Source organism: Centrocercus urophasianus, unplaced genomic scaffold (assembly GCF_019232065.1).
Source record: "Centrocercus urophasianus isolate 14NV4802_14NV808 unplaced genomic scaffold, USGS_Curo_1.0 seq_16, whole genome shotgun sequence".
NCBI lineage: Eukaryota > Metazoa > Chordata > Aves > Galliformes > Phasianidae > Centrocercus > Centrocercus urophasianus.
Window position 1 is genome coordinate 32,594,536 of NW_024884711.1, and position 13,482 is coordinate 32,608,017.

Here is a 13,482-nt window from a genome sequence, read left to right on the forward strand (position 1 = left end):
CAAAACAGAAGGGGCTAAAATTGTTCTCTCTAATCCTAGCACGTGTTGGGCTTTTATTCCTGGAAAAGATGTAAGGCAGTACAAAAAGCAACTCAGTTAAAGAATTACCTTCCACAAGTGGTAGGAATGAGCACAGCCTCCCCCATGACCTGTGAGCACAGCAGGAGCGCACGCGGCCGACAGCTCGGCCGTCACTCCATGCACTTTGCAAACACGGCAGTGTCTGCCTGACCTCCTGCGTGGCGCCCGCTTTGGAGAGCAAACAGGTTAGTGGGCAGGAAAGGATCTTGCAGGAGAATTCACCAACAGAAATGAAAAATTAAGCATTTCAGTCTTTGATCTAGGTTGCTTTATGCTCCCATTTAAAGATAATTGGGGGGTGACAGTCAGTAATAGAAATCTTAGGCAGTTTTTCTTTTACAGTCAGCACATTTTTAAGTCCCTGCGCTTTATGGTGCAAATTACAATGGAGAAGAAAACACCTGCTGTGATATATCAATAATTTATTGTTTTGCATAAAGAAGGTAAGAGTGCAGGTAAGACATCAACCAATGACCTGATGGCAAATTCAAGTACAGAGCTTGGTACAATATGAAAAAATACTACCCCTTTTTTTTTGACTATGGCAAACAGCTAGAACACAACAAAAACATCTGTCAAAAAACACAGTTCCTAAAAGCCCACACAGCACAACTTGAATATCTGGAATATTGAAACCACCTTGAGTCGCCTTCGTTCCCAAATGTTCAGAGTCAGAAGAAGCACACAGCCCTCCCCACGGAACCTCAGAACAATTTGGCACGTGAGTTCAGAGCAGGTTCCGTGCTGTCAGAACTGGTGGGCTGAGACATCTTTCTGCCTTGAACTTACATCATCCCTGCCTGCCTTGCAGAGCCCAGAAGCTTCTATTTTTTTTTTTGTTTTTTTTTTGGAAGCAACCACTGCAATAACATTGATTTTCAAGAGCAATCTAGTGATTTAGCTAACACCACCTCTCACTGTGTGCACATTTTGCTCGGCAGGATTTATGTTTTTGTGATTCCCTTCCCTTGCAGGTGTTACAACTCAGGACTCGGCTCCCAGCCCACAGACAGGGCAGGCAGCCATCCGCCTCTCTGCCTCCAAAGCGCCTGCAGGGCTGCACCAGGGACCAGCAGCAGCGTCTTCATGAAGGCAGCAGAGCACAGCGCTGCCCATGGCTGCCCAGCACAGCGTGCTGCAGAATGTCCTCTGAGACTGCACCGACCCAGGAATGGGAACTGCAATCTTTTTCAAAAGGACAAGACAGACAGCATGCAGGACTGCTCTGGACAGAGACTTTGCAGAATATTCCAGCACCACTTTCTCAAAGAGAAAAGCAGGTCCCTTATGGGAGTGCTATTCTACACTGAAGTTCTGATACACTGCAGGTCAGAAGCAGCACTGAGTTGCTCATTAAGGTGGGAAGTGGCCAGATATCAAGGGATGCAGAGCCCTCTCTCCAAGCTGTTGGTTGGAAGAAGTGGTGAGGGCGCTCGGTTCTTTGCAGGCAAAGGCAAGCAGGCACCCAATTCCAGATCCCCAGAAAAACAGTGTGATTTTCAGTAATTAAAAATAATAGAAAACATCTTCTCAACCCACATAACCCGCATGCAATTAACTTAATCTCAAATCTCAATTTATGTTACAAAAATTTTTCCTCCTGAAAAATGGTGAAGTTTGACAAAAGTTACATTACAGTGCTTCAAACAGAGCATTTACCATACTGAGATTCTGTACATCTGTGACTCCCACATAAACATTTCCAGACTTGGAGGGATTTTGCTGCTGTTGCTTGCATTTCATTTGTTTTACACAACTCTACGCTACGTGCAGTGACCCGCAAATTAAATACGCATTTAGAATTAAACTGCGGCATCTGATGGCTTTATCAGCACATGAACTGAAATAAAAAGTTTACATGGAATGTTGAGCTCAATTTACAGAGACAGTGTTTTGAATTACAGTCTTCGTAATCTGTTTAATAAATGAACACATTGACAAGAAATTTAAAAACTTAACATCCCTTTTTAACCCTCCATAAATATATAAAGTTTCACTAAATTCTTTTTCCCTGAAACAAGACATCTATATTCTCTTTACAGATTAACATGAAATAACTGCTTCCTGTTTGAATGCCACAGATGTGATGACCTGAATTTACAAGCTCCTATACGTTCTTTACTTACAGACACATTCACAACACAACACACAGGTGTTCCTTGGTCTTTACAGATGTACTCATTTCCTGCATATCAGCAGTAAAGAAAGAAAAATACCAAATTATCTATATTAAAATACATCATCTATGATACATATGATTACACTGCCACATCAAATTCAAGATGAGGTTTCCATCTGTATCGGACCACTGATGGAGATTTTTTTGTAATGAGGACTACAGCACTAATTTGTTTCTGGATGGAGATAAGACGTCTGTTACACTATCAAAACAAGTACCGCTACATAGCAAACAATGGAAAGAACTGACTTATTGCAGCTGCTTCCAGGTCTCCACAGCATCCTCACCAATTGTTTGAAAAATTCTGAAGGGAAAGCTGTTCCAAGGTTTGCTAAAAGTTCTTGATATCAATTTAAAGGAAAAAAAAAAAAGTACTCTTTACTTGGTTGCTATTCATACTGCTTCGTCACCTATTTTACAGAAGATTAATCCTAAAGACTTTGAAGTTATATACACAGTAACCCTATTTAAATAAATATTCCCGTGAGTTCTATTCGTTGTGCCACAAAGCATGCATGAAAATACCTTCAATCTGTGCATGCTCACAGCAGGGATTTTCACAACTGAGCCACTGAATACATCTTTCTTTTCATGACTACGTAAGTGCAAAGGAATACTGCAATCATTCTGTACATGTAAGACAAGACTCACGTCTATAAAAGTAAAAACACTTATCTTGCTGCGCATAGGAAGTCCTCCCCATAAAAATGTTGGTCACTTTTGCCTATTTCAGTTCTCTCGAGCACTTAAGGGATAATAACTTCCAAGTGCTGATGTGCTTTTTATGAGAGCAGTTAGACTTACAACCACCAAAGTGCTGATCTCCAGTATTAATTACTATCTTCTGCAGACTCTCCATTAAAAAAGCTTACCTTGTAAATGGACATACGAGTGAGAGAGAGACATTTGGCAGTTTTGTTACACGAGTATTTGCTCGCTTTACTGATCTTAGTAAGACTTCGGTTCCGCATGACTGTCCCAAAATTGTGAACAGGAGGATGAAGACACAGGAAAACAAGACCAGTGCCAAGTATGTGAAGAGTGCACTTGCTGCTCAGGTAGAGTTAGAAAGCCCTTCTCCCAAGAAAATGCCCCTTAAGTATTGCCTAACCACGCACACGTCTGGATCGGGATGCATTGGCTGCCTTGTGAACGCGAAACGCTACGAGTGCAACCAGCTGACGGGAACCCAGAAGGTCTCAGTCTCCAGTCTGTCAAAGGTTGCCTTAAGCTCACTGTAGGCTGTTGCGAGGTCATCATTGATGATCACCTTATCGAAGAGGTGGCCGTACTGGCTCTCCATCACCTGGGCAGACTTAATCATCTCTTGAAAATCTTCTTCCTAATGAGATCAGTGCAGGGAACAGTCAGTCCACAGAAACAAGACACCTAATTCTGTGGTGAATGTGGTGAAAACTACTTGCTTATGGAAGTGGAAACGGGGCTTTTTATGAAAAAAAAAAAAAAAAAAAGCAGAAACTACCCTTCCTGATAATCTCAGGGAACACTCTTACAAGCAGAGTTTGCCCAATGGAGACGGACAATTCTTTAATCTTTCCTCTTGCAATAACACACTTGTCACTGCATGGCAATTTCAGAGCCATCTTCTGTTAGCAGCACTAGTGGAAAACATTTCTAGTTGTTTATTTCGATGATGCTTTTAAAGTTTCATTACTTAAGTCTCAGCTTGCTATTAGCACATGATATATTACAAGGCAGCCTTTTTCTTTTAAAAGCTTGGCAGGAGCTGTCTTCCTGTGCCTTGTTAGTCTTGTTTGGGCCTGGTTGGGTGCATTTCTATTCATGTTTGGGGAGGGAACAAATCTTAGGAATTTAATTGATGACACAACTATGAGTAAAACGTTCCTAACTAAACAATGTCTTGAAGATTGCTCTTAAGAATGAACCCCTCTTACATTTTATATATGACAGAAAGTATTGTTATAATACATTATTTCTAAACTATGTCAAAAACATATCCTACAAAGACACAGTCACAAAAATAAATAGGCAATATGTATCTAGATCTGCTCTGTCTAAGTCATCCATCCCCATGACTCTGTTCACGACTCAGCTTAAAAACACAATCTAGCAAATCCTAAATAACAACTTATATCTGAGTACAGGAAAATCATACATACAGTACATGTACATAACAAAGTGTAACCATGGTTGGCTTTCATTTACCTTCAATTAAAATATTTTTTCATTGTACTTCCAGGAAGTAAATAAGCTACTAATGGGTAATGACTAATATTTTTTCCCTGATTATCGACAAGATGCAGCCCTTGTGCCTTTTGCTTCCTTAGATATTTCACATTCTTTCTTAGAATATTCATTTCCCTGTAACATTTTTTAGTTGTGTATCTTATCCACAAATACGGTCTTTTTATTAAGGCAGCATTTGATGTTTCAGGTTTCCTCTAAATATAAGATTCAAAATTAGAAATGATACAAGGAAATTCATATGCATAAATAGAAACATCTAAATGCGAATTTTTTTTTAAAGGAAATCCTCAGCATTCTTCAATTACATAAACTCATACTGAGGACCATGGACATGTGAATATCTACGAGCACAGCAAAGAATGAGAACATCACAGCAAGTTTAGGGTGACAGAAATTGGGAAATAATGTGTAGGTTGTCTAAGCCCTGACAAGTACTATGAATAGAGACCCAGCAATAATCTTTATTTCCAAGGTAAAACAATACAAACTCTTAAATATACTTACCGTAAAGGGCTTTGCAGTTCCCCTATCATCCTTACTTGAAATAATCTTGGCATTTTTTCTAGTCTCTCTCAAGCGGTCAAGTGGTGGAGGCTTTATAAATATAACAAAGGGCTTAAACTCGTATGTCCGTAAGTGTTTCACTGTCTGATAAGAGGAAAAATTTTAATTAGCTTATTTTTCACAATGCAATTTACCACAGTAAAAGAAACCCTCTGCTAACCAGACTGAACCCACAAAGCACTTCTAGAAGTCTGTCTTTCAGTTTCTGCCATCCAATTGTGTTGATCAGCACTGATTCCTACAAGGAGAGTTTCCATGTGAAGGGTAAGATAACTCTTTGTTTCCACAAACATAAAGTAGTGCCCAACGTCAGGAGGAGGATGGAAGGTAGGGCAGGGAGTTCTGCAGGAGTGGAAAAGTTCTACACATTTTAGCAGTAACATCTTCTGAAAAGCAGTGTGTGCAAGAGCCTGTGCCAGAATCACAGGAGGTCAGCTGTTTCTTCTCTTCAGTGCTGTGTACTCACTAAACAACTCCCTGTTGTTACTGTTCCTGAGAGAGTGAAGTGATCCTACCAATGAAATCAGAGGTCTACAACTCTGATTGCAGCACAGTGTGGAGCAGGGATGGCCAGCCAGCTTTCGGTCATCTTTGCATTGCCAGGGCCCACAAGAAAACAACGTGACAGAGAACATGACCCCAGAAGGGCTCACAAGACCAGGTCCTCTGGAGAATTTAGTGGTTCACTGAAAAACTGGGCTGCACTGGACACACAGTGCTCTCACTAAGCCCCAGAAGCCCCAGCCCAGCTCTCCTGGTGTGAGCTTGGCTTCTCCAGCTGCTCCTGTGCTGGCACAGCCCACTTGCTGCTGCTTTAAGCAAAGCCCCACATCCAAAAATGCACCGGGAACTGCTCACAAACTGCTGGGGTTCAGAAGCCACGGGCTGGCCACCCTTGGAGAAGAAATACTTTGGCTCCATATAAACAAACTGGTCCAGCTCTTGGAAGCACTGCAGTTGTTGGGAGAATAAAAATTCCCAGAGGAGCTGTTGAGTTGGGTTGAAAGACACAGTCAGGGCAATAACAAATGGCTTAGACAGGAACAACTATTTAACAATTATCTGGCCAACAATACACCAAGCATGTTCCTTAACTTGTGTCTGCCTTACGTGGAAACTCTTTGCATGAACAGACCCACTAAACGTAGGACAGTAGCTGGACTGCGTGGCAGCTTAAAGCCATTCTGAAATTTAAGTTTCAGAGAGAACCTCTTAACACAAAACAGCAAAAAGATGAATGAAAATTTGGAAGCATTTTATAATGTCTTTGGTATTATGCTGTGGGCTTTCAATACAGTAATTCCTAAGCAGAATACTAGCAATATGTATTGGAGTTTCCTTCTTCTCCTTCCAGCAAGTCTTGATGTGATAAAGTCACCTATCAAGCTCACTTGATAGTAATTCAGGATGGAATAAAATATATATTTTTAGAACAGTTAAGTTTCTGGAATCCTACGTAACATGGAGAACTACAGGATTCCAAAAGATATGCTTACTTACATGAGGCTGCACATCCAACAGACAGACTTTGTTTTTAGCGAGGACTGACCGAACAGAGTCTAAGCTTGTGCCATAGTAGTTGTTCTTATACTCGCCGTACTCGATAAACCTATGGCAGAGGGTGAAAACATTAGAATCATTTCCATTTTCTCCAGCAAAAACTTATCGTTTTGGTTTATAAGATCTGATTCAGGAGCAAATATATGTTACTTTACATGCGAGTTTTACCATGTTTTATAAAGGAAATGCTGTCAAGTACTTCAACATGTCAATTTTAAGAAATCTTCTATTTTACCACGTTCAAATCAGTAACACCTGCTTGTATTACAGTTAAAGAGAAAAAAGCACTGTAGTCCAACAGCCCACTAATGTTTTCCATCACCTCTTTTTCTGAACTAATGCAATGCAATAAAACAGTGGATAAGCTAAACAATAGAAACTACTGAAATTTCATTGCACACTGCAGAATATCCAAATTCCATCTCGAAGAGGAGGAGGAGCTACGACAGTGCTAATGGAACCAAGGCGGCTGCTTATGCGCTATAAAAGCACAAGTACAATTTGCCAAAAAAGCAAAGCACAGTTTGAAGTTTCCATAAAACCCACAGCTTTGTGTCTAATACACTTTTGCCCCCTGAAACACTGGGACAGAATTTCAAGCTGCAATATTTTACAGGCTGCTAGAGAGCACGATGCTACCATTGTCTTCATTTTAGTTTAATTTCTGGAGTGTTTACAGACAGGGGCTTCTCTGTAGGTCTCTACGTTCAAAAGCACAGGAAGCGCCTGTCCTGAAAGAGTGCAGAACTACGCAAACATTGATTCAAGCACGTTTGCAGCCCTTTCAAGCACACTTCCAGGCCCCCATCTCCCAGTGCTGCAAGGCTTCACTGCCATCAAGGATAATGCCCCATGAAAGAGAGCTCCCCCACCTCAACACCTACAATTTCAGGGTCTTATTGATGAGCTGAAGTGCTGAAACTACTTGGAAGCACAGAAGCATTTCTGTCTGTATATTCTGCTGGGTTTTTTTTGTTTCTTCAGCTTCTTTGAACTGCTTATGTATCAAAATGTAAATCCAACATCTTCAAATCACTACGGCTTACATCCACTTTGAATTACTATCTAAAATTACAACCAGCCCCATTTTATAACACAGCCATTGTTTTAACTGTGGTTCTAGTTAAAGCCTCTTCAACATACTTGTTATTCTGTACGTCTGTCTCAAACAAGTGCTTGGAAATGAAAATGTATTCAACACCATCGCTTTCTTGGCTTCTTCTTGCTCGGGTGGTGTCTGCAGTTTCATTAAAAGAAAAAGAAAAAAAAAGAAAGGATGCACAAAACAATATAATGCAAACCAGTTCAGGAAACATTCAGAAGCCCACAGCCCTTGTGCAATACTCAGCACAGCAGTTCCTCGCTCCTGACTAAAACGAGGTGGCACTCAGCATGTGACGGGATTGAGTTTAAAAGCACACACAGGGAAAAAAACTACTGGACAAGTGTCAGATTATCATTTTTATTAAGTGGTGGAAAAATCCAATAAAATGAGGAAGCTGAATAATAAAATGAGCAGCAGTTCATAACAATTACCCAACTTCGCCACTCGTTAAACTTATTAGCATACAAGACCATAAAGGGAAACAAAGTTCACCAACCTGATTTATAAAATATTACATTCATTAGCAACAACTGCAGCTATGGTATGTGGAGTACGACAGTAAAGAAACGGGGCGTGAATTTTATGATTTAGTTCTTTCCGTTTCCTGGTGATTCCTTTTTCTTCCAGCGGTCTTGCTTTATCTTTACTTGCCTTCAAGCTCTAGGCATAAAGGTTCTGCTTACAAACTTGTGGGATTGCCACTTACGGGTAATGAGCACACTTAAAAATCATATTTAATACAAGATGCATATTACAGCATCACATATTTTTCATCATAAGTGAACACACACAACCTGCTTGCAGAAGCACAGCCTGGAATGCCATTTGATGGCTCGCTTTTCTTAGGTTGACACAAAGAGAAATATTTCCAAGAATGTCATTTCTCCACACAAGTCCTGACTTATTGAATTTCAGGGAGAAGGATTTCTTTACTTGTTTGTTTTAAATTATAACCACAAATTTGGAAGAGAAAAAAGAAAAGGCAGCTTGATGAATCCTGGCAATTTTTAGAGAAATGCTTCTGGGCAAATGACTGCATATGCAGTGTGTTAAATATTTGGGAACATCTGGCTTTTTTGTTGCAGTTTTCAATACCCAGCTGAGGAAAATATTTGCAAATGAAATGACTTGCTAAAAACAAATGTATTCATTTTTCTACCTAGAAAATTCATTCATATGTATTTTTATAGAATACCTGTACTTGCAAAGAAAAACATGAATTCCTGAATTCAGTGCTGGACCCTTAATTTGAAGGATCCATATAGGAGGCAAAATTACAAGTACAAACAGACAAAGAAATGGCAGAGCAGCTAACACTATCAAGCCCTCCACATGAAAGAAAACCCAATAAAGTATTGTAGAATTTAGTTCAGAACAATGTTATTCATCATCGTTCAAATTACACGACACGGTCAGACAGGGGAAAGAGGGGAGAAAAATCCCCAAATAACTTTTCTAAAGCTAGTCAAAGGATTAAAATCATTTATTCATCGAGGTTCAAAACTGTTTATCATCCATCTTTATTTTTCAGCCTTAATGTAAAAGGGCATTTTGCTGAAAGCAAGCATTGCTAACAGAGTACTTTTCACTGCTTTGCAGCTAAATCCAGCGTGTTCTTTAGCTGAGTTTCATTTACCAAACACCGCTGACATCAATCACGCTAAACCTGTAGTAAAAATCTACTGCAGTGCCTCTGAGCCAAAACATCCTATCAATTTAATCAATGCTACTTAAAATACTACTGCAGCAGCACTTTCAAAAATTAGAAGAGTAATCTGGATGCCAAGCATGCATTTAGAGACTCAAATTTAAAAGTGCCTTTAGTTAATGCAATAATAAAGGGAACCAAGTGTAGCATCAAGAGAACAGAAGAGTGTTTCTACTTACGTGGCACTGTTACGCCGTAATGCTGGGTGTCACTGATCAGCAATTTTCGTTTGAGCTCATTCAGTCCAACCCCCACTGGTCCTAAAAAAAAGAAACAGTGCTGTTTCCCAGCAGCCAGGCCTCTCATCTTCAGGCACAAGTGCTCTCTGAGGTAAGTCCAAAAGGCACACAGCTATAACACAAACTATCTTCTAACCATTTAGAAATGTCTATGGTTATAGCGTCTCCTAAGATATACAATGCTGACAAACATGAGGGGACAGACAGTAGTTTGTCTGGCCTGACTCTACCACTGAGGAAAAAAGGCATGGAAAAAGTTCAATCATAGAATCGTTTGAGCTGAAAGGGACCCTTCAAGGTCATCTAATCTAAGGCAAAGCAATTTCTCCACTACCCTCAACACATATCCCCATCCTTGGCCCTACACAGACGTGGCACCTTAACCTTAATCAAAATTGGCATGATTATTTATTTTGCCAGAATATCTCAAACTTCTGGAGCAGAGCCTCCCAGCCAGCAGGTGAAGGCCATTCTTCTCCTTCTTTTCGAGGGGTCAGGTCAGGAATGAGTGGGAAGAAGAAGGAAGGGCAGCTCCTCTCCATGCACTTGGTGCTCTTGGTCACAACCCATTTGGGGTGCTTCTGTTTCCTTCTTTGTTGTTGGTTTTCTTTAAACTCTGCTTGTACGCTGCCTGCTGTCTGAACTGCTCCAAAATAAATATTTCTTTCTTCATGCAGCTGCCAAGGGAGACCACTCTTGGAAGGAGGTTGGCAGGAAGAAACAAAGACTGCATGGTTGTTTTCTGACCCATCCCATCCACCTCCACTTGACTACTGCCGTGCTATAAATTATTAAGGAAGCATTTTGATTTTTCATGTGCCCCCCACTCTTAGCCATTTGATAATGGTTCTTAAACCACTTCCTACCCACAGGTACCCTATTTCATGCTGATATGTGCATGAAGAAGCCCAGCTGAGGGTTCATGGGTTTCTGATGGAGTACTGTCTTTGTTTCCACTGAGTCAGGTCAAGAGCAAAATGTAGAAGAAGATCATTTAATCACATCCCAAGTGATATGAGAATAGTGCATATTATGGAAAATTCTTACTATTGTATGAAAAGTGATGCAACCATGCATTCAGTTCTTTCTAATAAAGGCATTTTAGAGATTAGAAATACAAAATGTAATAAGCATGTTAATGAAATAGTGATGTACTGGTTAATTACTAATGAGAGTCTGGCATCAAAAAGCAACGACTGATGCTTCAGCACCTTCATCTGCACCCACCCTGTGTGGTTAGAAACACGTGACGATGAAAAGCAAGCGTCTCCTACTACCCTCAGACTATGGTTGCTCTGTAAAGTCCTAGAGTTTCTGCATTTATAATTTTATATGTTTACATAAGTTAAACACACAACTACATTTCAAGTTCCATCTCTGACCTGCCAGTAAATTAATCTATCAGTAAGTATAAATGTTTATTTAATATGGTGTACAGCAGCCTCTACTGGTGCATGTCTGCAGAGAAAAGCAATGTGTCATGCAGATAATGACATTACTTTTGTGCTTTCTATTTTTTTCCTCTTTTAATGGCACAGCTATTTAAACAAATACCTTTTTTCTTTCCAGAAAAGTAGTTAAAGTAGTTAAAATTCTCAATAGATTCTATTAACATTGAATGAAACAAGTGGAATTCAAGTAAAAAGAAGCATTAAATTCCCTTCAAGCAAAATTTTTTTCACATCATATCTACGCAAATATTATCTCCTTAGACTATACACTGTCAAATCAACACGCTTTCAGCTCTATTTATATATAAATAGTCCAGGCTTTAGTTACTGTGGTGGATGCTTTAGAAACTTAGATCAGATCTGTTTTAAGATCTAAACCTCATTACTATGCTGTCTCCCCTTCCAGATTACCATTTTAAACTCATCTTTAAATTTAACTACTGGAAGGTGTAGATTCCTCTTTTTCAGCACAGAATTCTCTTAACAACAGCATATGGATTCTGAGGACTGATTCCTGGTAGTAATGCCATCCATTGTGCTTCTTTTGGCACTACATCTCCTCAGTGTAAAGAATACTTCTATTCTGGTCCTTATTTTCATGTTGATGCTACAAAGATGCTAGTTTTTAATAATTAGAATCTGAATCTGACCTAAAGATGAGCATAAAACACTAGGATTGAGAAGGACAATCCAGATTCTCATTGCAGAATGCCAAGCAAGTGGGATACATAGCTGTAGCATTATTTTAGTTTACTATAACTCACCCCTGGCAGCAATATTAAGTGGTTCAGTGACAGATTTAGTAATAATTGCTTATTTTTCTAAAGCAACATTTACTTTACTTGCTGTTCCATATTTAGACACATCAACCAAGTAACCGTAGTATCCTGCGCAAACAAACTGCAACACCTAATTCTTCTTACTGACAGTCACCTGCAGAAGTAGACCACCAATCACTACAATGTGCATGAAGCTTTGTACTATTCAGATATGCCTCAAGAAAGCTGGAAAAACTGTTTAATAGAATAAGTTCAGGTCTCAGGATGATTAACCTCATCAGTTATTCTTCAGCAGCAGGCACAAAGGGATCTCCTAAAAGTTGGTTCATTTGAAAGTGGTCTTTCAGAAAAGACTCTGGGAGTCAGGTGCCCTCTGCTGAGACCACAAAGACCCTGTAGAAAAGGTGCGTTGAGGTTCTACGGCTCAACTATTCCTTCTTCAGTAAAATGGATCAGCGTAATGCAGTGACTGCATACGTATGTCCAACCATGACACAACGACATATGAAGCAGGAAAACAGAATCTCATTTTTCTGTTTTTCAGTAAACTGTAACTAGCAGTGGGAAGGTACTTCTAGACTGACCGTGCACTGAAGCAGGATTGGGACTTGACACTGGTTTTCTGACTGGCAAGGCTAGCCAATGTAGATTTCTGAGCGTTCAGTCAGAAAGGTTTAATGAAGATATCAATTCTAAGTCTTCTTCTTTGTTGTCCAAGTGGTTCACGTGGTATAGCATGGTCATATAGTTTGGCCTTCATCTTTACTGAAGCAGAAGCGTTTGCAAGAAGGATTTTTTCCTTGTTCATGTAAATGAGAATTCTATTGCCTAAACAGTATGTTTCATATCAAAACATTCTGCCTCAGCTTGGTAAGGCCGCAAAGTATTACAGTTCGGATGCAGACAATATTTTTGAAGACCTTAAGGATTTTCTGTGGCCTAGGAATGGTAAGTTATCAGAAGAACAGTGGTCACATGGTACTGGATCATTTCACTTTTAGCAGACTCATCACATTCATAATATCTGAGAGACAGCACAGCAGAAGCATCTGCAATATTATCACTCCAGATTATCCATTATTTTAGCCCCAAGGATATACAGGGCTTTTTTCATAAGCGTACATTTGCAGAGGGGGTGAAAGCTTGACAAACTAATACATCTAGCTGTGGCTGAGACTAATATTCTATCACATTACAGGGCACTAAAAATTACTGTGTGTGCAATTTGCATTCTGTAAATTAGAGCAGATCAATTTAAAATGAGGCTGAAAGAAATTTCTCCTTTGCAGCTGTCAAACTCTCTCTGACAAAAAGGACATAACAAAAACCCCAAAGCCTTCCAACAGTAAATTATTTATTAGGCATTAGCATAACACAGTAGATATTCAGTGTCCTCCCCAATTAAAGCTATAAATTTGTTATCTGTCCCTTTGTTTCCTGATAACAGTACCCACCTTTTATTTGACACACTATACTCTATGCTGCTACCGGCACACAAAAGCTTGTTGAATGCATTCACTCCTACTGTACCTGTGTTGCTTAGCTCTGCTACTTTTTCCACATTTTGCCCAAGACATTTTTATGGAA

At 39.7% G+C, this 13,482-nt stretch overlaps 1 protein-coding gene across 4 annotated transcripts in view; it reads right to left on the minus strand.

The window, feature by feature from the left end:
• Nucleotides 1-486: 486 nt before the first annotated feature.
• The window catches only part of MPP7 (membrane palmitoylated protein 7), a 143,428-nt gene continuing 130,432 nt past the window's right edge, over nt 487-13,482 (minus strand). For all 4 annotated transcript variants that reach the window (XM_042816650.1, XM_042816649.1, XM_042816653.1 and 1 more), the window contains 5 exons: nt 9,606-9,686; nt 7,757-7,850; nt 6,554-6,662; nt 4,994-5,137; nt 487-3,602 (listed from right to left, as the gene is read on the minus strand). In XM_042816650.1, the coding sequence (XP_042672584.1) occupies nt 3,423-3,602; nt 4,994-5,137; nt 6,554-6,662; nt 7,757-7,850; nt 9,606-9,686 (608 nt within the window). In that variant the 3' untranslated portion in view covers nt 487-3,422. The remainder of the gene's footprint in view (nt 3,603-4,993; nt 5,138-6,553; nt 6,663-7,756; nt 7,851-9,605; nt 9,687-13,482) is intronic.